This window comes from Stenella coeruleoalba (genome assembly GCF_951394435.1).
Source record: "Stenella coeruleoalba genome assembly, chromosome: 20".
Taxonomy (NCBI): Eukaryota; Metazoa; Chordata; class Mammalia; order Artiodactyla; family Delphinidae; genus Stenella; species Stenella coeruleoalba.
Window position 1 is genome coordinate 46,349,754 of NC_137166.1, and position 21,939 is coordinate 46,371,692.

At 54.8% G+C, this 21,939-nt stretch overlaps 2 protein-coding genes across 6 annotated transcripts; both read right to left on the bottom strand.

Annotated features, from left to right (window-relative positions):
• Window positions 1-2,437: 2,437 nt before the first annotated feature.
• On the bottom strand, window positions 2,438-10,954 carry DYRK1B (dual specificity tyrosine phosphorylation regulated kinase 1B). Of its 4 annotated transcripts, none has more exons than XM_079907672.1 (11): window positions 10,804-10,954; window positions 8,624-8,787; window positions 7,458-7,577; window positions 7,180-7,368; window positions 6,647-6,794; window positions 5,498-5,784; window positions 4,627-4,773; window positions 4,405-4,545; window positions 3,779-4,094; window positions 3,279-3,385; window positions 2,438-3,183 (listed from the first exon to the last, which is right to left on the bottom strand). In XM_079907672.1, the coding sequence occupies exons 2-11, from the start codon at window positions 8,684-8,686 to the stop codon at window positions 2,812-2,814; spliced, it is 1,890 nt and encodes a 629-aa protein (XP_079763798.1). In that variant the 5' UTR covers window positions 8,687-8,787; window positions 10,804-10,954; the 3' UTR covers window positions 2,438-2,811. The 4 variants fall into 4 exon arrangements, with proteins under 4 accessions (XP_079763798.1, XP_079763797.1, XP_079763796.1 ...); XM_079907671.1 differs by lacking the exon at window positions 10,804-10,954 and adding an exon at window positions 10,026-10,336 and having other exon boundaries at window positions 3,779-3,974; XM_079907670.1 differs by lacking the exon at window positions 10,804-10,954 and adding an exon at window positions 10,026-10,336.
• A 287-nt stretch (window positions 10,955-11,241) lies between these two features.
• On the bottom strand, window positions 11,242-21,264 carry FBL (fibrillarin). 2 transcript variants are annotated; one of them, XM_079908696.1, is made up of 9 exons: window positions 21,190-21,264; window positions 16,191-16,376; window positions 16,004-16,105; window positions 15,820-15,914; window positions 14,631-14,801; window positions 13,601-13,733; window positions 12,392-12,504; window positions 11,434-11,579; window positions 11,242-11,347 (listed from the first exon to the last, which is right to left on the bottom strand). In XM_079908696.1, the coding sequence occupies exons 1-9, from the start codon at window positions 21,197-21,199 to the stop codon at window positions 11,323-11,325; spliced, it is 981 nt and encodes a 326-aa protein (XP_079764822.1). In that variant the 5' UTR covers window positions 21,200-21,264; the 3' UTR covers window positions 11,242-11,322. The 2 variants fall into 2 exon arrangements, with proteins under 2 accessions (XP_079764822.1, XP_079764821.1); XM_079908695.1 differs by lacking the exon at window positions 21,190-21,264 and having other exon boundaries at window positions 16,191-16,652.
• Between the last annotated feature and the right edge of the window lie 675 nt (window positions 21,265-21,939).

The following is a 21,939-nucleotide window of genomic DNA, read 5'->3' on the forward strand; positions in this document are numbered from 1 at the left end:
GGGCCTTGTGGGCCATGGAGAGGAACGTGGCATTTACTTTCTGTGAGATGGAGCCACAGGGTACCGAGCAGGGGAGGGATGTGACCAGACCCAGGTGTCCACAGTGTCCCTTTGGCTGCATGTGAGAAACAGACAGTGGGGAGCAAATAGACCACTGAGGTCTAGGCAGGAGATAAGGGTGGACAGGGCCAGGGTGACAGGAGTGGAGGTGGGAAGAAATGGTCCGATTCTGAATATACTTTGAAGGTATTTGCTGATGGACCAGACATGGATAAAAGACAAAGAGGGGAACCAAGGACAACTCCCAAGCTTTTGGTCTGAAGGACTACAAGAATGGAGGTGGCATTTAGTGAGAATGTGGGAGGTACACGTTTTTGGGAAAAAACCAGGAGTTCAATTTCGCAAAGTTCAATTTCGCAAAGATTACTCTCAGTATCTCTACATATCCAGGAAGAGATTATCATGTTGGCAGTCAGTCAACAGGCCAGGAGAGGGGTTCTGGGCTAGAAATAGAAATTGGGAATATATATTTCCATGCTCATCACAAATTCCTCACAGGACCCACATGATTTGACTCCTGCTGATGTCTTGAGGTTCATCCTGCACCTTGCTAAGTCAATAGTTCACACACAAATCCTGAGCCCTCCACTTCCTAGCCATGTGATCCTGGGCAAGTTACTTAATTTCCTCTACCATTAGTAATCTTATTTGCAAAAGGGAGATCATAGTAGTACCTGCTTCCTATGACCGTTCATTCAAAAAAAGTTTTATAATCATTTTTGATATGTCAGGCACCGTCCCACAGTGCTGGAGAGATTCCTTTCGCGCCCGTCTTCGCCTCCCTCTCCCACACAGCCTGTGAACTCAGCCTTCTGGAAGTCTCCCCCACCGACACTCATCCTCCCCTCCCATCCAAGGCCCCTGCCCTGCTCCATCCCCGACATCTCCTGCCTAGGATACCACAGCTGCCATCCTGGGCTCCCAGACCCTAGTCTTTTCCCCGTCAATCTATTCCCAGCTGGCAGCAAATTGGGCCCCTTCCCTTCTAGAAAACCCTCCGTGGCTCCTCACTGCCCTCAGGACAAAGTCCAAACTCCTTAAAGAGCCAACAAAATCTTCCACGATCTAATTCACACAGCACTTTCAGTAAGATTTCCACCAACACCAACCACCTGCAGGTCATTAACACACCAGGCTATTTCTCATCGTTGCCTTTGCGCAAGCCATTCCACCACACCACCGCCATCCCCAAACGTCCCTCCGTCTTCAGGTCTCAGCTCAGACAGCACCTTCCCCCCCGGCAAGGTTTCCCTACCGGCGCCGGGCCTGGGTTCTCTCCGCGTTTCACGCTGCCTCCGTTAGCGAACACACGCAGGCCCGTAACGGGGCCTTTGCCCGTCTCGCCTACTGACTAGGGCTTCCCGCGAGCCGGGCCCAACACAGAGGCTAGTGACGGCCCACGTGGTGGGGCCGCTTCGGGCCTCCGCGCTTACCTCCTGCTCGGTAACGATGAACGCCTAACCTGCACGCTCTCCCGGCACAGCGCAGTCACCCACGTTCCGCAAGACTTGGAGAACTCAATACTCCCGCAGAGTCTGGCCAAAGCCACCCAATCACGGCCTTCTCCTCCTCTACAGCCCGCCTTAAGCATCCGGGCCCCGGCTGCTCCTGACTGTCCATTGGCTACCTGAGAACCCGCCCCTAAACACGTGAGCGAAAAGAATTCTGGGCTTTGTAGTTCAGCAACGAAAACGAGGAGAAGAAATTTCCAAATAGAACTCCATTTCCCAGGAAGCCCCGCGCCCCGGTGGCGGGGGACGATACCCTTTGAACCTGACGGCTCTTGATTGGCCGGTTACAGACAGACGTTTCCAAATTACTATGGAAACAGGCCCACTTACCTGCAACCCCGGGACTTTCTTTTTGCCTGAGAATCTTAAAATGCTTTGCTCCACAATGGTTCCGAAGAGTGAGACAAGACGTGTGGGGGGTAAATTCCGTACCCACTGCCTGCCTGCCATTCCCCAGGTGGCACCAATAAGGCCTGCTACATGCACTCAGCACCTACCGGATGACCGGCAAAATGAGCCATGCCTGTGCAGACTCTGTGGAAGCCCTGGCTTATTACGGCAGAACCTGATGTTTCCCACAGACAGGCCAGAGCTGGGCCTTTACCTTTCAAGGTCTCAGTTTACCCTAGAAAAAGCAAGTGTGGGCTAGCATCCTATCCAGGATTTGTGTCTAGATTTCCACAGCCCCAGACCTCCTGCAGTCCCATGCCTGCATCAATAGCCGTAACCTCCCCAGGGACCAGGGACTCATCCCACACGACAAAGCTCTTCCAGCACCGCCCCCCCCTTCCCCAAACACCGTTCCCCACCACGCCTCTGAGGGCTGGGTGAGGGGAGCCGAGGGCCTGCAAACGCTCAGGCGGGAATGTGAGAAAGCTCTTTACTGGGGGGTACAGCAAGGAGGAGCAAGGCCATCTCCCCCTACCTGCCCCCACCCCCTCCTAGGGCCCTGGGGTGAGAGGGAATCTCCCCCTCCCCACACTGGACCACCACTGTCTTTGGTACAATAAATAGAAAACAAGGGGAGAGAAGGGACCAAGGGTCCAGTCCTTAGTGGGGAGGTGAGCCTAAACCCCTCTCCTTGAACCCCTGCCCCAGGCCCCAATCAGTGCAGGCCTCACCCACCCCGGCTGGGTAGCAGCAATTCCAGTCAAGGGGAGAGATGAGGATGGGAGCCCAGGGCCCCCAGATTGGGTGGGGGGGGTATGGCTTCAGGAGGGGCCCCAGGGAGGGGGCAGGGTCATGAGCTGGCTGCCGTGCTCTGGGGTATACCACAGAGGCCCAAGTGCGGCCCCAGAGTGGCAGGGTCATCAGGGGGTGGGAGGGGTGGACGACCTCCTGTCATCCGAGTCCGGAGGGCTGAGGCAGCCGGGTGCTGGGGGGCAGGCGCTGGGTGAGGCTGGGAGCAGTCCGGAGGGCCGCCCACCAGGCTCACATCCATCAGCTCCGGGGGTGGTGGCGAGGTTGGTGACGGGGGACGGCCAAGGCATCGGGGTTGAGGGGGTAACTGGGCCCCGGCCCCTGGCAGTGATGAGGCAGAGGCAGGGGCCTGATGTGTCTTGTGCGGCACATCACCCCCTGCCCAGGGGCGCAGTGGCTGGGAGGGCAGGACCTAAAGGAGCAAAGGAACAGTTGGTGATGGAGACCTAGGTCCTGAAGCCCCAGACACTCCACCACCCACTTCCAAAGTCCCCAAGGTCCCATTACCTGGGGGCTGTTCATCTCACAGTCAGTGACGGGGGGCCCAGGGCCCCCACAATATCGGTTGCTATAGCGGTAGGTCCGGTTGTCACTGGAGGAGCCACTGGAGCCTCCTGGAAGTGCCAGGGGAAGAGAGGAGAGGCCTTAAGCGAGGAAAGGCAGGGCTGAGTTTTCAGGTGGCTGAGTCTGGTTCATGGTCCAGGCCCAGGTCTGGGCTTTGGGGCCAGCACCCAGTCGAAGGATCAGACCCAATTTTGAGATCAGGGGTCAGAGTTCAGTTTGGGGTGTCAAAGAGTCAGAACCAGTTTTAGAGATCTGAACCCAAGCTCAGTTTCAGAGACCAAATCAGGGCCAGTCTGAGCTCGCCTACCCCACCCATTCTGGAGTTGAGGATCATGCAGTTTCACAGCTCTAGGTGAAGGCCCAGTGACAAGGTCCCCCCCAGATCAGGCCAAACCAGAGCTGCCCCGACCCCTGTTCTACCCCATCTGGCACTGAGCACCCACCAGAGCTGGAGATGGAGCTGGCGGTGCTGGAAGAGGGGCAGGTATCGAGGGGCGCGGGCGAGGTGGAGGCACTGCTGCCTGCCGGGCCCGTGTTGGTGGCCTCATCAGCCGTGCGGCGGAAGAAGCCGTGCTGCAGAGCCCCCAGTGGGCTGATGCGGGCGGCGGGCTCATACTCCAGCATGCGCAGCACCAGGTCCTGGAAGCGGAGGTAGTCGGCGGGGCTGTGGCCCGGCTCCCCCGCCCGCCGGCCCCCGGGCCCGCCCGTCTGCACGCCCAGCACCTCCTGCAGCCGCCGTGTCCCGGGGCCCTGGTAATCCTGGCAGGGGGAGGTGGGAGGGGGGGCAAGAGAGTGGCCGTCAGTGGGCAGGAGGGGCAGGGAGACACACACGGGGAAACAGAGGCACAGGAGAGAAAGTGGAAAGAGAGGAGCTAAGAAGAGTTGTGGGGTAGGTAGTAGGAGAGATGGGGGGGTGGGGGAGGAAGGAATGGACAGATGGGGTGGAGGGAAGAGGAAGGAAGGGAAAGACACAAGGGAGGGGAAGCAGGGAGAGAGGGAGCAGGGAGCCCCAAGTGTGAGAGTGAGGGGCCACCGGGGTAGGAGGAGCGGCATGGGGCAGGGGCCGCACCTTCCTGAGTTCCTTTGTCCTTCGCAGGGTCCAGCCACCCCCAGGCAGCCGCTCAAAGTACTTTCGAGCCTTGGGTGCCTGGTCCAGCATGGGGGCTGGTGGGATGCCCAGCACCTCCACAATCCGGTTCATCTGGTCCACCTGAGAGCAGGCAGGCAGTCAGGATCATCAGGCCGGCCAGGCCTCCACCCCCTCCAGCACACCCCCTCCTCAGGAGCACACCTCATTGGAGCCGCTGAAGAGGGGCTCTCCGGTGTGCATCTCCACCAGGATGCAGCCCAGGGACCACATGTCAATGGCCAAGTCGTAGGGTGTGCCCAGGAGCACCTCGGGCGAACGGTAGAAACGGCTCTGGATGTACTGGTAGATCTGGGGGAGGAGAGAGGGCAATAGTCAGAGGTCCCGCCTCCCCAACTCGCACCAGTGACACCCCCACAGCTAGGAGGACTGACTAAGGACAGGTCTCCTGCCCCCAAAACTGGGGACGGGGGTCTCCAAACCCTGATGTTATCAACACCAGCTTTCCAGGAGTCACTCTGCTGGCCTAATCTGATCCTGATCTCCATTTCTGCTGGCCTGATCCTGAGCCCCTCTTGGTCACCAGAGGCTGGGAGTCTGTAAACCTAGGCCCTTCCCACCCTCCCAAACTGGACACTTTTCAAACCACTACCAGCATCATCTTAAATGCCAGCTCACAGGAAGTTGCAAAGCTGAAGAGCCCCACCCCCTTCCATCCCCAGCTTTAAGAGCACAGAGTAAACAAAACTTTGTAAACTGCCACGCCAGGCTCAAGGCCACCCAACTCCTCCTCTCCAACCCTACAATCTGGCAGCCTCAAAACTGGCTTGTTCTCCCAGGCTCCACTCCTTTCCTTCCGGCAGTATACCTGTAGCCCTCTCCTTCCCCCACTAGCCCCACCCTCCGTACCCGCACACACCCCCTTCCCAAGCACTATCCCTCAGGCATCAGCCACTCCAAGCTGCACATAACGATCCCATCCCCTCCTAGCCTCGCCCCTTGGCCCCAGGCCACCAGTTGGCCCCGCCCACAGCCTGGCCACACCCACACCACTGGCCCCACCCCGGGGCCGCACCCGCTGGCCAAGCTGGCAGGAGCTGCCGAAGTCCACGATTTTGATGGCGCTGCGCTTGGGGTTGCAGAGCAGGATGTTCTCGGGCTTGAGGTCGCAGTGAATGATGCTGAGCTCGGGCGTGGCCAGGAAGAGCAGCGCCGTGCAGAGCTGCTGCGCTAGCTTCCGCGTCAGGTTCAGCGAGACGCCACGGAAGTGCGTGTTGCGCAGGAGGTCGTATAGGTTGTAGGAAAGCAGCTCGAACACCAGGCACAGGTGGTTCCGGAACATGAAGTGTCGCTTCAGGTGCACTGCCGGGAAGAGGACGGAAATGGGCCGAGGGAGAAGAAACTGAGGCTCAGGGAGGGCCAGCGGCAGCCTGGGGCCCACGCTCATAAAGAGAGAGGCTGGAACCAGATCTGTGTCTCTGCTTCTGGAGCACAGGCCAAACTGTGGTGCGCCCACAGGTACCAGCTGCTAATCAGGATGTTTTTATATGTCTATAACTTGATTCACACAGGAAGTTAATTTTCAAGTCTCTGTCAAACTTCCTGATTAAACCAAAGAGAAAGTTTCCATTTGGTGCTGATGGGTTTTTAACACCATCCTACACTTCCTCATTTAATTTTATAATCTTGTTTTAGTCTCAGTTCTGTTTATTTTTGTGACAAGGGATGCTTGCTTTCCATTTACTGTAAGGTTGTGTATTTTCCTTTTAAAAGAAATGCATTCCTTAAATCCACTTGCTTTTTCTAAGAGGAATCAGTACAGTAAAGAGGAAAAAGACTGGCATAGATGTTAAGAGTAAAGGCTCTGGAGTCCACTGCCTGGTCAGATTATAGCTCTTCTGAGTACAAACACTGTGACCTTCTGCAAGTGACAGCACCTAAGTGCCTCTGTTTTTTCATCTCCAAGCTGTGGGCAATGATAATGGGGCTTCGGTGTGGGTTAAACGAGTGACTTTATGTAAAGTTCTCACAACAGAGCATGACCCTCAGTGAGCACCGGACAAACTCTGACCAGCATTCTCATGTGAATAGGGTAGACATCCTTAAAGCGGCAGGAGAAATCACTGATGTCCGGGAATTACAGACCAAACCCTGCCCTGAAGACACCAGCCCCTTCCTGTACCGAGGGTGACCCATCCCCAGGCAGCTCTGCCCCAGGCCTCACCTATGTAGTACTTCATCTCTGTGTCATGCTGGTTCATCAGCTCCAGCAGCCGCAGCTCAATCTGGGCCTGGTTCAGGAAGGCCTTTTTGTTCTTGATGATCTTGATGGCCACCAGCTCCTGGGTCTGATGATCATAGGCTTTCACCACCTGTGACCACAGGCATGTCACAAAGTGAGGGAACGGGGGCGTGGAGGGCAGAGCCAGGTACCACCACTCTTCTCCCTCCAGTAAGGAGACCCACCAATATCACCATCAGTAACACTAATAACTCAATTTGAGTGCTCACCAACAGTCAGACACGAGTGTAAACACTGGATATGAGATAACACAACAACCTTATGTGGAGAGTCCTGTTATTTGCACTGTTTTACAGAAAAGGAAACTGAGGCACAGGTAACCAAGTGATTGCACTGGGGTGAGTGGCCCAGCACGGAACTTGAAGCCACTGAACCACTGGCTGTATGGGTCAATATCAGTGGGTGCCCGTACCTCCTAACCCCTGGATCAGGGTCGGGTGGGGGGCATCCCGCACCTGGCCAAAGGAGCCTTTGCCAATGAGTGAGTCAATCTCATAGCGCTCCAGCCAGCGCTCGCCACTGCGCACGATGTAGTCATGGTTGTCATCGTCATAACCGTGGTTCAGGACCTTTTTCTCCTTCTTGGTGCTCGAGTCCTGAGGTGGCACCTGCTGGGCCCGCCGCTTCTTCTTCGCATAGTATACCTGCCCGGCCGGCCGGGAGATGAGGACTGATGAGTGACCGATGCCAGGACCCCTCAGCACCCAGCCGGTGTCCCTCACCCCCTGCCCACCTCATTGATGTGCTTGTAGGTCTTGATGAGGTCCACGGAGAGCTTGCGCAGCGGGGCTGAGGTCGCGTCTCGGAAGGCCAGGGGCAGCCTCCGCGGCAGTAGCCGCCCATCAGGCAATACCTGGGGGAGGCGGGGTGACGGGTGAGCACTGAGGACAGGCCTTAACCTCTGACCTCAAGGAGGAGAACTCAGTGGGCAGCTGGCGCATCATTTCCACACACATTATTTAGTTGGTCACTGTCTGACAACCCCACTAGAACAGAAACTCCCCAAGGGCAGAAACTTTATCTTGCTCTTGCTTTATCTCCCGTGCCTGGAGCAGGCCTGGCACATAGTGGGTGTTCATTAGAAATCTGCTGAGTGAATGAAGTGAACTATTTACCCCTTTCTTTCATCACATACCTTTACTCTTTTCTAAACCTCAGTGGGAGAGATCGGATAGGAAACCTGGGCTCTGACCCTCCCAATCCTTCACCTGAGACCATCCATTTTGGGTATCCCATGTTGAGGAGCTCCCTATCTTGCTCCATCCTCATCCCTAGGGGCCTTCCTAACCCTCACCCCCCACTCTGTGCATCTTTGACCAGTTTTCTCATCCTAAGGATCTTGGATCTGGGTCCAGCACCCTAGACCACCTACTCCATCCTGCTTCCAGCTCTACAGTTCAGAGCCTTAACAGTCTACCCTTGAAGGTCTTTACCCTGCGCCCCCAGGCCTTGCTGGCTCCAGGACCCTGCAGCTCAACCTTCTTCCCTTCAATCCCTCCAGATCTTTCACTCTGGACTTCTTTTTTTCCCCTTAATGAACATTTATTGAGTGCTTACTATGTGCCAGACACTGTCCTCAGCATTTCCAATTGCATTTCATTAACTTGTTTAATCCTCACAACAACCCTGTGAGGTAGGTATCATTATAGGCCCCATTTGACAGAACAGGAAACTGAAACGTGGAGAACCTAAGTAATATAACAGTGGTGCCAGGATTTGAACCCAGGCTCTCCAAACCCTGACTCCACCAGCAACTCCTCTATACCTTCCACTCCCATGGCACCCTTCATGCTCCTGGGAGACTGTCTTGGGCAACCACACCATCTTTTCGGCCCCAAGATCCTTCTATCCCAGCCTCCCCCGACCCCCAGGCAGGTGAGGATCCAGCTGAACGCGTACCTGCGTGTGCTCCTGGGGCCCCGGGAAGCCAGAGAAGGGACCATGGCCCGGTGGGACGGCCATGGTGGGCTCAGAGGGCCGCAGGGGAGTGAGGCCTGGAGCGGGAGCCCGGCCGGGGGGCGCCTTCTCGCATCCTGCACCTCGGCTGCCACCGCCGCTGAGACCTGAGAGCAGGCGGGAGGCGGGGGAACAACATGGAACAAGGGGATGTGTTGGGCAGTACCAAGCGGGAAAGAGGTGGACAACACAGAGAAGGCAGGGCACAGAGTGAGGAAGAAAAGGGTACAACACAGCAGCAGGTGGCAATGAAGAGAGGGGACAGAGAGAAGTGGTAGAGGTGGGGCACAGCGGAGTCCCCAACAAATGATTACCAAATAAATGAAGTAGGCAGCACAAAGAGAGGAACATGGAAAAGGGAATGATTGGGAGCCAGGCAGGGATGTGGGCCATGACAGGAAAGGACAGAAAGACACGAATAATTGCGGGGGAGGAAGAGAAGAAGAGAGAAACCACAGACAGTACAGGGAGTAGGGTTCACTCTCCTCTCCCCATTTCTACTCATGGCCCTCCCCACACAAGATCCCACCATCCTGTAGTCCCTAACGTCATGACCTCGTATTACCACAGCAAGGTCCCTCCACTTCAAGATCTACCCTTCCCAGTTGGTGCCCCAATCCAGAGAACTCTAAGATCTCCCTAAACCATATGAGAGTCTTCTGGGCCCCCTCCAAACCACCAGGATCCTCAGGGACCTCCTGATCACACCAAGGTTATCTGAGGACCCCTTCATAACAGGGTCCTAACCCTATGGCATTCTCACCCACCACACCCTTCCCAGGGGACCCTCCCCATATGGTGCTAAGACCTCTTCCCTATCATTTCCTCCCACTGGGGACCACCCCTCCGTAATTTCCCAAACCATATTCCAGTTCCCCCATGCCACATCAGGGCCCTTCCCCACATTACTCCAAGCCCCCGCCCACCCCCAATCAAGGCCCACTCCTTCTGATGGAAGCAAGGGGGAGGCATTCCTTCCCATGGTTTAGTGGATGGTCCTTGTCTCCCCTACCCTGGCTCCTACCCCCACCCTCCCTAATCGTTTTTTCCTGTCAGGGCCCTTTCTCCAGTCACTCCTCTACACCAGGGTCAATCCACAACTGTGCCCATTCCTAGAAGGCCCCCATAGGTAAATTCCCCAAATATCACAGAGTTCTCCCCTTCCAGAGCATCTATCACACCAAAATCCTCTCCCCACGGGCCTTCTCCCATGTCAATCCTCTTCCCCTATGCCAAGCCTTGCCACTCCACGACCCCTCCTCTCTCTTGGAGCTCCCCCACAAAACAGTCTCTTCCTCGGAGCCCTCCCACACCAGGACCCGCTCTCCCAGCCCCCACCCCCTACCCGGGTCGGGGCTGGCGTGCCCACGGGGGGCTGGGGCGCGGTGGGGCCCCCAGTGGGGTGGGCGAGCGGCCAGCATGGCGGCGGTGTCTGTGGTGAGAAATCGGCCGCCTGTCCCGGCCCGGCCGGCCCGGCAAGCCCCGCGGCGGGGAGGACAAGCGGGACAGGCGGCTCGGTGGGTGACAACAGCAGCCGCCGCCCCGCCAAGGGCGGGGAGAGGAGGGGACGAGGGTCAGCCCAGGGCACGCGGGGGAAGGGGAAAGCAGGTGGACGGGGGAGGGGCGGGTTAACCCTCGCCCCGCCAGCACCGCCCCGCTCAGCCACCCGCCCCAGGGGACCCCAGCGTCCCGCCTCCCACCCTGGAGGCCCGCCGGGGCCAGCGGAGCCCCGGCGGGCGGGGCCGGACAGAGCTTGGCAGTCCACACCTACGATGGCAACAACCTTGCCATTGGCCACTGCTGCCAAGAGCTCAACCAATTACAGCCCAGGACAGCTGTTGCTAGGCGACGAGGATGCGGCCGGCGGAGCCGAGACCAAACAAAGAGCGGGAGCGAGGCCCGGCTACCCCCTCCCAGTCTCCCTCCCGAGACTGCTACCTCGGGGCTCGGCCCCTTCCAGGAATCCGACTAAGAATAGCCAGGCAAGGCCTGCACCTGCCCACCACCCCCCTCCTCTTCTCCCTCGGCCTCATGCTAAATCTCGCGGCGACGCGGGCAGGGCGGGTCCCGTACTACCCCCCTCCCGAGAGCGCGTGCTGCCCCGCCCGTAGCCGCGTCGTTACCTGAGGGCGCGGGCAAGGGAACTCAAACTGCTCGGGAAGCCCGAGCTCAGTCCTGCCCACTGGCTGAAGATATCCGGCAGACGCGGCGAGCCAGGGCCCCGATTACCCAGTAATGCAACCAGCAAAATGGCGACCACAACAAACCGGCCCCCCCCGCCCCGGACTCCGCCTCCCGCCCCCCCAACCTGTTTCCCCCTCACGTGACCCAGGGAAACACTCCGCGCCTGCGCTCAGAAGCGCTTACCGGGATCTACACGCAGAAAGCAACCAACCCCGCCCAAGCGCCGAAATCCACGTTACGGCTGCGCAGGAGGCAGCTAAGGTAGGAGCATGCGCTGTATGACCGGATGAAAACGCCCGCCCCCACCACCACGCAAGTTGACCGAGGGCGCATGCGCCCTGTTCATAGAGGTCGCCAAGCAATCAGGGGCAAAGGGAGAGACTGATGAGTCTTTTAATAGAAAAACACACAGTTAACAGTAGCAACACAGTCTCTCGCGATCCTGATGGCGCTGGGCTTCAGTTCTTCACTTTGGGGGGTGGCCTGTGAGAGGAAAGAGATGAGGGGACTCAGAGCTCATCACCACTGTGGGGCACTCCTAACAAGTATTGACTGGACCCCCTGCTCACCTGTACACACCCACGACCACAGCGTGGTCTCTTTCGTATGGCTCTAGCGTCAACTGCTCCTGGGGCTTCATGTTCTCCTGCTGCATCTTTTTCACTTCAGAGGCAAACACGGCCTCTGCAGAGGCTGTGGAGTCAATGCAGTTGGCCTGCAGAAGAAAGAGGATTTGAAGTCCACAGCAAGGCTTTGGGCTGCTTTCCCTTTTTTGTGTTTCTTTAAACCAGTAGAATTTGTTTTCATTGGAGACTAGGCTTTGGGAATGTGGGGAAAGACTTCGTTAGATAAATTTTCAATTTGGTTTGGATTGGAACAGGAAGCCTTCAACAGCGCCCTATTTTTCTAAAAGCCAGTGTTTAAATCTTACACTCCGGGTTTTTCTTTTTTCTACTTCCTCTTCTTTAACAATAGCAATAATGCAGCTGAGAATGCTAAAACAAATGCAGCAAAGGCTGCAGAAAACAATGGTGAATCTGGTTGAAGACAATGGAGAGGCCTCTGTACTTCAAAATGAAACATTTTTTAAAACGCATCCAGCATTTATCTGGTATTTAGTTTACACCAGGTTCTCTTCTCAACACTCCATACATATTGAGGCATTTAGTCCTTACATCAACATTAAAAGAGATAGGACTAACATTGCTATTTTGCAAGTGAAGAAACAGGCATATAGGTTAGGTAACTTGCTCAAAGACACACAGCAAGATGCAATTCAAACTCAAGATACTCAGACTCAGCGATCATGCACTTAATCGCTACAGTCTATGGCCTCTTTAAATTCTAAGCTTTTTACTTTTGTAGACATTTTTCATTATGTGCTATTTGATTGGGTGGCTTACAGGGAGCTGGGAATAGACTGACTGGATTGGGGGATGGAGGCCCCCTTGTTTTGACTGGCTGCTTGGCAGTTACAGATAGAGAAGATACTGCCACCCCATCTTAGGACTCCTCTAAGCCCCGCACCTTAATGGAAATCACAAAGTGTCCTCCATTACGCAGGAAGGTGTGGGCATTCAGGGCTACAATCCGCGTCTGGTCTGGCTGGGCCACGTCAGCAAAGATCACATCCACCATTGCTAGGGAGAAACAAGTAGCGGTTAAAAGCTGGATCCACTGGATTTCCCAGCTCCTCCCATGGGGCCTGCACCCCAACACCAGCAGGTTCCTGGCAGAGTCTTCCCTGCCTCCAGTCTCACTTCCCCCTGTTGATCCCCCTCCCTCCAGAGTGCCCCCAAGATGGGTCCAAAACCCACAGTCACACCATTCATTCATTCCTCTTGTAAACCATGTTGCCACCTACTCTGTGGCCAGCCCTGGGCCGGGCGTGGGGGACAGAGAGACGAGTCAGACCCGGACCCTGCCCTCGAGACGCTCCCGGGTCTGGGGGGGGGAGACAGACACGTCATCAAAAAGACAAGTAAAGGTGAGCACTTACAGGCAAGAGCGTCTGCAGGATTGTCAAATGAAAACAAGTTGCAGGACAAAGGGTAAGGTATGAATGCACAGGGGAAAAAACTCACGAAAAGAAAAACCCGGGGGAATGCAAAGTAGTATTTTTGAGGCAGAGTAATTTAAAAAATAAATAAAATAAAATAAAAAACTTAAAAAAATGAAAAGATGGTGCAATGAAAACTGACTTTTTTAAAATCAGGAAAAGCAGACGTCAGATTGTTCATACTGGTTACCTCTGGGGGTGGTTTATAATGTACTCCATTTTTACACTATGCTTCTGAATTTGTTTTTAAAACAAAGTTATTTACATTCACAATGGGCCCCTCTGGGCCAGGCCATACTCCGTTTGTGCTTTCTGGGTTATGATCTCCCCAGACGGTGCTGATGAAGACCGTCAAAGCAGGCTTTTATGCATAAGTCAGGGGTAGTATAAAAGGTACCACACTTTGCGGGGAGGCAGGAAGTACTGGGGTGGGGGAGATTAGGGGGAGGGGCAGGAGATTGGAGGAAAGGAGGTTGGCCCTCCAGACATCCCAGACCCTGAAGCAGGACTGCCACCTCCACAACCTCACCTGGCTCCCCCGACCCTTTTCATTTCTGCAGACTCAAGAGGCCTGTTCATCCACTCCAATTCCATCCAAATCAGGGCTCTGGAGGCCTCTTCCAGGAAACCTGGAGTGGCCTGTCCTACCCCACCCGAGCCAACCCCAGACCCCTCACCGATGAGCATGCGGTATTTGTGCGGGTGCCGAGCATCTTCAATGACAGGAATAATGTTGGTCCTCTTCTTGGCCAAGTTAATGAGGTCACGGCCAGAACGGTGGGAGAATTCAACTGCATAGACCAGACCGTCCTAAAATAAATCAAAATCGAACAAAAACGATACTAGTTCTCATGTACGGAGTGCCTACTTTGGCCCATATACTGCATGCATCTCTTCAAATCCCCAAATCCAAACCCTACCATTTAATGACTTGTTATCATTTTAGATGAATAAACTGAGGTCCAAGGGTTATTCGATCCTGCTTTGCCTGATCTGAGAGCCCAGGCCCCCAGTTCAGGCTTAAAATGAGGAAGCTAGGGCACAGAGATGACATCGTCACAGCTAAGAATATCTGCAATGGGCCAGGCACTGCTCTTGGCACTCTACAGGATTTAACTCATTTATCTTCACAATGACCCTATTTTCCAGACGGGTAAACTGAGGCTCAGAGAGGGACAGTAACTTGCTAAAAGCCACTTCACTGTTAAGAGCCCGCACCAGAGCCTGGGGTTTTTAACCACTAAATTGCACAGCCTACAGTCTTGTAGCTGAGTGAGGGGTCATGAAGTGGGATGCATGGGTGCCCTCTCAGCAGGGAGCCTGTCCAGCCACACAGAAACACAGGCCCAGAAACTGACGTCTTCTGTTCTTTCAAGAGAAACCAGAAGACCAGATTTGGGGGGTATCAATTTTTAAAGAGGGCAATCAAATCAAACGTCCTCTCAGCTCCGGGCCCCTCTATCACTGGTCACCCCAATACCCATGCCCCTTCCCTCCAGGCCGAGAACTCAGGAGTGAGGCTGAATGAGGCTTTGGAGATGATGTGGTTCAAGCCGCTCCTTTCACTCACAGGCACTGTGACCAGGAAGGGCCTGGCTCCAAGCCACACGGTGCAGAGACGTGGCCAGGGCCTCTGACCTCCAGGCTGGCAGAGGAGGTGGCCTTTCCCTCCCTCCCACCCCTTCCTGCCCCCACCTGTCTACTCACCGGGCCTACGATATCAGAGACGTGAGAGACGGTGGTGCCTGAGGCAGCCCCCAGGTAGAGCACCTTGGCCCCTGGCTTGATGTGGATCTGGTCCACGCCGCCCAGGATTGCTGCCGCCAGCTTGGAACGGAAGGGGTTCCAGGCGCGGTACTCGATTTTGTCATCTCCCTCCTGGGCCGGGAGAGATGGGGACAGAAGTCAGTGCCAGGCTCTTCTGTAAGAGCGCACTGCTCTTAACTCCTGGGCCCTCAAAAGCGACGGGGCGCCCAGTCATCGTACAAGAAACGAACGTGGGTACACATCTGTGGCCACGGCAGAGGCAGGGCCTGCCCTCTCGTGGAGGTTCCTGACTCAGGGGCAGCGACGGGGACAATAAACAAACAAGATCATCCCAGGTAACAGCAAGGCAAGACCTATGCATTCATTCTATAGACACTGACCGTGCCCCTATGCTTAGGAACTGGAGAAACACAGTGAAGGGGACAAAGGCCTCGCCCTCAAGGAGCGAGGATACGCTGAACTGACTAATACACATGGCATAATAGCTAGTGACGGGGCTAAGGAGAAAAGATCAAGCCAGGAAGGAAGATCCGAAGCATGGGGAGCAGGGCGAGGGCAGGTGAAAATGAGAAAGGGTGGCCAGGGAAGAGCCAAGGAGGAGACACCTGAAGCAGACCTGAGGCTGAGGGGCCACTCAAATTATCTGGGGACGTGCATTCCAGGCAGCAGGAAAGCCAGCAGAAGGCGGTGAGGGCAGCTTTTGATAGACAGGGTGGTGCAAGGGGGCCTTGTGAGAGAGACAATGTGACACCTGCCCAGAGCTGCTGGTGATGAAAAGGAACCAGCCATGCACAGGGCTGGGAGGAGAGTGTTCCAGGCAGAGGGAACAACAAGGTTGTTGTTGTGGCTGGAAGACACTAGGTTAGGGGGACAGTGGGTGGAGACAGTGGGGAGGCGGGGCTAGAATGTGCAGGGCCTTCCAGGCCACACCGAGGACTCGGGACTTTAACCTGAAGCCAGCGGGACATCACGGAAGGTATCTGAGGAGGGGGTGCATGATCTGACTTATGGATTAAGATGATCCCCTGGCTGTCACGTGGAGGACAGACGGTGGGAACAGGGAGACCAGGCAGCCGGTTACACTGTCAGCTTGGGGCTCTGGTGGCTTAGCCAGGCGCCCAGGTCTCACCGAAATCGAGACTCTCTTCTCTCCATAAACCGATTCTCCAGGGACCAGATTCTTGGTGACCAGTGCATCTTCCTTTCCTCGACAAATGAAGACACCTGGGTGAGGGGATCAGAGCAGGGGTGAACACCCTGGCGGGCCACACCCCACCCCTAACCCCAGGGGCTTCCCTGCCTTCCTCACTCACCCTCATGCCGATGAGGCTCGACCATCACATTCTTCCCCGACTGGTTTCCTTTTCTTCCTCCCCGACCACGACCCCGGCTGCCACCAGACTGGAACCCGCCACCTACAAGGCAGAGATGCAGTGAGAGGGAGACCCCACCATGCTTCCCTCCCCGCCCCCCAAGCCCAGGGAAAGCCCCCTCCATCACCTCTTCCTCCCCCTCCTCGCCCACGGCCCCTAAAGCCTCCGCCTCGGCCTCGGCCCTCGCCAAAGCCTCCACGGCCTCCGCCAAAGCCTCCGCGGCCTCCGCCAAAGCCTCCACGGCCTCCGCCGCGACCGCCACGGTCACCAAAGCCACCTCGGCCACTGAAGCCGCCCCCACGGGGGCTGAAACCTGTGGTGGAAACAGAAACAAGAACCATCAACGGGGCCACGGAGCTTGAGAAGTTACTCCTACGCCGAGGACCTCCACTCGGGAGAGAAACGTGTGCGCGTGGGCGCCAGGAGAGGTGCCCACGTGTGTCCACAGCAGCAGAACCACGGACTAACCTGAGCGTCCATAAGCAGAATGGACAAACGAAAGAGGGACGATTCCTGATCAACAACGAAAAGCATCAACAGATCCACACAACAGAGACATAAATCTCAGAATCATGGTAAGGGAAAAAGCAAGCCCTAGAAAACCACATCTAACACAATATCCCCTTTATAAAGGCCAGCAACAACTAAGAGGTGCTATGCGGTGTGGATGTATGTGGTAATCCACGCCCCACCCGCCCCCCAAAAGAGGCAAGAGAATGATAAATGCGAAACTCACGATATTAGGCTTTGGGAGAGAGAAGTTATGGGGTTAGGATAGGGGAGGAAAACACAGATAGAGGTAGATTTACTGTCAATATTCTGCTTTTCTCGGTTGGTTAGTAAATGCACAGGATCTGTTCTACTATCAATATTAACTAGTCTGAAGAAGAGTGTGCACTGTGTGTGTACATGCACTGTGGCAGTAGGGTCCCCCGGGCCCTGGAAACTTCTTCATGCCCTCCCACTCCTGCCCTCGTGTGTGGCAGAAAAGCGCCAACCCCAAAACAGAGGGGAGGCATTCGACATCACATCTTTCCTGCTAACTGATCCCCCTGCTTCCAAGCACGCACAAGTCTCTCCCAACTCAGGGGGGAAAAACGAGCAAAACCCAAAACTGTCCTTTATGGATGGGCGACTGATCATAGCAGTTTATGGCCTGTCAACAAGATGGGAAGTTGAAGGGAAAAGAAAACATTCAGAGAGACTTTATTTTCATCACTTCAGGAGAGAGCAAACATTGTTCACTGAGCACAGTGTCTGAAGCAGACAGAACTCTCCTGGTGCTAACAGATTCAGTATTTGACTTTTCTGTGATGGCTTCAAATCTGCAGTACTTTCAGAAAACTGCATTATCAAACAATCGTTCGTGTGAAAATTAGTGATGGTTTAAAATGATGTCACTTGATGTAAACTATTCAATAACGAACTTTGCTAAAGTTTTTGCAAAGGTGCATTATATTCCCACCCTATGAAGGCTTCATTCGTTTTAATGGTGTTAGAGGTGAAAAAGTAGAACTCTGAATAGCTAGTCCTAATTTAGTTGTTAAAAATGAATGGTTTTCAAACTCCTACACCAAGAGTTGTTGACCTCTGGTCTCCCACTCCCTCTGCAGTCTACTGCCCACACAGCAGCTGGTGACTGACCTTTGCAAAACAGCAAATCAGCTCTCATCATTCCCCTGCCCAAATCCCTTCAAAGGTTTTCCGTCACATTCTAACTGAAATCAAAATTCCTTTCTCCGGCTTCCAAAGCTAGAAATCGGTGGGTCTCATCCCTGCCCAGGGCTGTGGCTTAGATTCTCATGTAAATTGTCTGGGGTGGAGGCCTGGGCATGGGGCTTTTATTTATTTATTTTTTTTGCGGTACGCGGGCCTCTCACTGTTGTGGCCTCTCCCGTTGCGGAGCACAGGCTCCGGACGCACAGGCTCCGGACGCACAGGCTCCGGACGCACAGGCTCAGCGGCCATGGCTCACGGGTCCAGCCGCTCCACGGCATGTGGGATCTTCCCGGACCGGGGCACGAACCCGCGTCCCCTGCATCGGCAGGCGATCTCTCAACCACTGCGCCACCAGGGAAGCCCCATGGGGCTTTTTAAAGTTCCTCAGGTGACTCTAATGTGCAGCCCAAACAGAATCACCACCATTGGGCTTGGCTTTTGCTGACTTTTCTGACCTTTCTCTATGTTGGGTCCCGTGCTCTTCCTCCCCAAGAACAAACTCACTTTGCAGCTTCTAAACCTTGAGCATCTCCTGTTCCCACTGCCTGGGTCCAGAGGACATTGCTTGACTCACCCACCCCACTGCACTCAGGTCTCTGACCGAATGTTCCTTCCTCAGAAGGGCCTTCTCTGGCTACCTGACCTTTACTCTGCTTGCTTTTTCTTCCTATCAGTTATCATACATGGCATCTTAAAGATTATTACTGCCTGCCTCTCCCACTAGAATCAAGCTCCAAATGGACAGAGATGTTTGCTTTGGTCACCACTGCATCCTGCACAACACCTGGCACAAAGTATGGGCTCAACAGATAGTAAATGGGCTGATAACTCTTAAACCCCTGGGTTCTGTCTCATGAAGAAAACACCCTCTCTGTTCATTCAGGAAGCAGGTGATCAGATGGTGACCAGAGCCCCAGTCCCTCCCTCAAGCAGCTCGTGCATTGACTACAGGGAGATGGCCATTCCATTCACGACCCTAGAGAGTAGGGAAGGTCTGTGGGTATCCTGAAAAGTTCACCTGTAAGAAGGAGATATGGAAATAACACAGTGTCCACCTCGCAGAGTTGTAAAGATTAAATGACAATACACACAGAGCACTTAATATGCTACCTCGCACACAGTTTGAATATATTATTCAAACTCAGGAGAATGAATCCCTCCTCCTTCCTACTTAGGGGAGAAACCACTAGGCCTAAGAGACCCTCAACACAGGCCTGATAGAACAGAGACCCAGAAAGTGTGGGCACGGCATGGGGCACAGTGGGCATGATACTCAAAACATGTCTTAATCCATTTCAGGTCCTGGGGTTCTTAGAAAAATGTACTGAAAGTACCCACTCCTCAGAAAAATGCACATTCACATACCTTTATCTATTAAGTTTTGGCTGGAGGGTCCACAGACCCCCTCCCCGACCCCAGTGTAAAACTGCTCTCCTGCCACAGCCTTCCCCATCTCAAAACTGGAAACTCTACCCCTCCAGTTACACACGCCAAAACCCTTCACTGTCCTTGACCCCTCTCTCTCACACCCACATACAAGCTGTTGGCTCTATCTTCAAAATATATTCCCTGACAATCTGTCAGCCAGGTCCATTGCTACCACCCTGGTCCAAGCCACATCATCTCCTAGTAGATGACAGCAACAAACTTCCCACTGATGTGTCTACTTTCACTCTTGTTCCCCGAAAGTCTTTTGCACACAGAAGCAAGAAGGATCCTTTTAAAGGTCTCAGTCCAGTCTGACTGACCTCAGGTCCCTGCTCAAAATCTCCCAAAGGCTTCCTCTCTCAACCAGACGAAAATCCTCGCTAAAGAGCTGACTCCGGACAACTTCTACAACTTCTTACCCTAACACAGTGAGGGAAGGGTTGGGAAGGCGTATCCTCCATTCCTGGCACAATCAGAGCACAGGATGCCTGCAGGCTTGTCCGGGTCTCAGTGGGAGCCACACTGCCTGGCACTGCCTATTCCACCAGTAGATCCGTAAACACTGAAGAGAAAGGGAACTTGAGAGGGGGCATGGACCCACAAATTCTGCCCCCCCCAGATGACCCCATCTCTCCACAGGCTGAAGTGTGGGGGGAAGGAAGGAAAAAAGGAAACCTGTACTAGGAAACAGACCCTTTCAGTCATGGCAGAAGATTTCCCCAACTCCAGGGGACCAAGTTGCGGGGAGGGGAGAGGGGCTCGACCTGATTCAGGAAGAGCTGAGACACCAGGGAGAAGGACCCTAATTTTGCTCCCCTTGAGAAGAAAGATAACAATTAGAGAAAATACTATTATATGTCAAGCACCGTGCTATATGAGACATAACTGCAAACTGTAACATTGTGTAAGTTTAAAGTGTACAACCTGTTGATCTGATACACATATATTGCAAAATGATTACCACCATGTGCTATTTTTTCTTAACATGCTCTCACTAAATTAGAACTGGGTGCCATTTTATTGATGAGATAACTGAGGCTCAGAGAGGTAAAGCCACTTGCCCAACGTCACACAGTAAGTTAAGCATAGTAAGGATTGAAACTTTGAACTGAGGCCCTTCTGCTGTCAAAGCCAGGACTCTCATCATTCCACTAGGAGGGAGGTGTGGAGGGTTCATCAAAATCTCGAGTAAAATCGGAATGAATAAAACCACTCATGCCCTGTGATTACCTGCCTTGCCCACCCCACGATAATCCTATACTGGGCGTGTGAAGTTTCACCTCACCTCTCACCGCGACTTGAGAATCACTAGGCCCAGGAGCTCCACTCCATTCTCAGGGACCCGCCCCCCTCCGGAGAGTAGAGAGCGGGAAAGTGGGCCAGGGAGGGCAAGCCGGGAATACTCATCTATGCCGGCCCTCTCTGAGAAGCTAGGTTTGAAGCCAAGGGTACTGCTGTTGCGGCAGCGACTGGGGAGCATATGGGGTCCTAGAAGGCCCAGCCCCCGCACCCAAGACCGGGGGCTCTCCGCCTCCCAATCAGGACAAATCCCCAAATCCCACGCCCAGAGATCCAAGACCCCGGATGCCTGGATCTAGATTCTGGTTCAGTACCCTCGACTGCCGCCCGCGGCCCAATATCCAAGACCCCTAATGACTGCCTCAATGAAACGAATCCCAGTTCAGGACACCCCCAATTCTACGCCCAAGACTCTCTACTAACGACCGTGACCTCTGAGAAGTCAATCACAAACCTCTAGACCAGGAACCCGAACCCCAGGCTCAGGTTCGATCACAGGGCGGAACCAAGCCCTCCCATCCCCACAAGAGACCGGAACAAGACCCCTTCCCCACAAGAGACCGGATCCAGGGCTCAGAATCCTTGCCCCCAGGCCAGGACCCCGCCCCTCCGTTCCGGCCCGGCACCCCAATCCCCGCCGGATCCCAGTCCTGAGCTCCGACCCCAACCCCGGCCTCCACCTGGCTTCATAGCGAGCGTGGAGCTGCACGGCTCAGTAATCTGCGACTTCCCCGGGTCCACGCGTCTGGGGCTTTCGCACGTGGAAAGGAGCGCACGCGCGCGGCGACGTACACTGCGTGATGCAACCACGCAGCCCCGCCCCTCGGAGCCTCAGCCCCGCCCGGAGCCTGGTGTGCGCGCTGTGGGCGGAGATTTCTGAGCCTCTCAGGGCACAGCCCCCTCGACCGTCCTTCGAGCTGCCTTGACCTGTGCAGCGTTCGCTACCCAAAATACGCTCCCCACTTCCCTTTTACTGGTGCGATCACCCCAGTGATCAGGGCTTATCCCCAAACTTTCGCACGGGCTATGCCCTCTGCTTCTCTTCTCTATTCCTAGTTAGCTCCCTAAGATTCCCTCTACACTCAAAAGCCTTCCCTGATCCATTTCCATCCCCAAGAACAGGGGCCGACTCTGGACTCCCATTCATACATTGGAAAAGCATTTGTTGTGCGCCTGAATGTACCAGGCACTGTTCTAGGCCCTGGGGATACAGTAGGGAACAAGACACACAAATCCTGGAGCTCATCTTCCACTGGGGGAAACAGACACCAGACAAGTTATTAAAAGCATGCTGAATGATAGACGGCAATAAGTGCTTCAGAGAAAATAACAAGCAGGGAAGGGGGACAGGGACTGGTGCTGGGACGGGGGTGTGTGGGGTGTGTGTGTGTGTGAAACTGCTTACGAGGTGGTCAAGGAATGCATCCAGT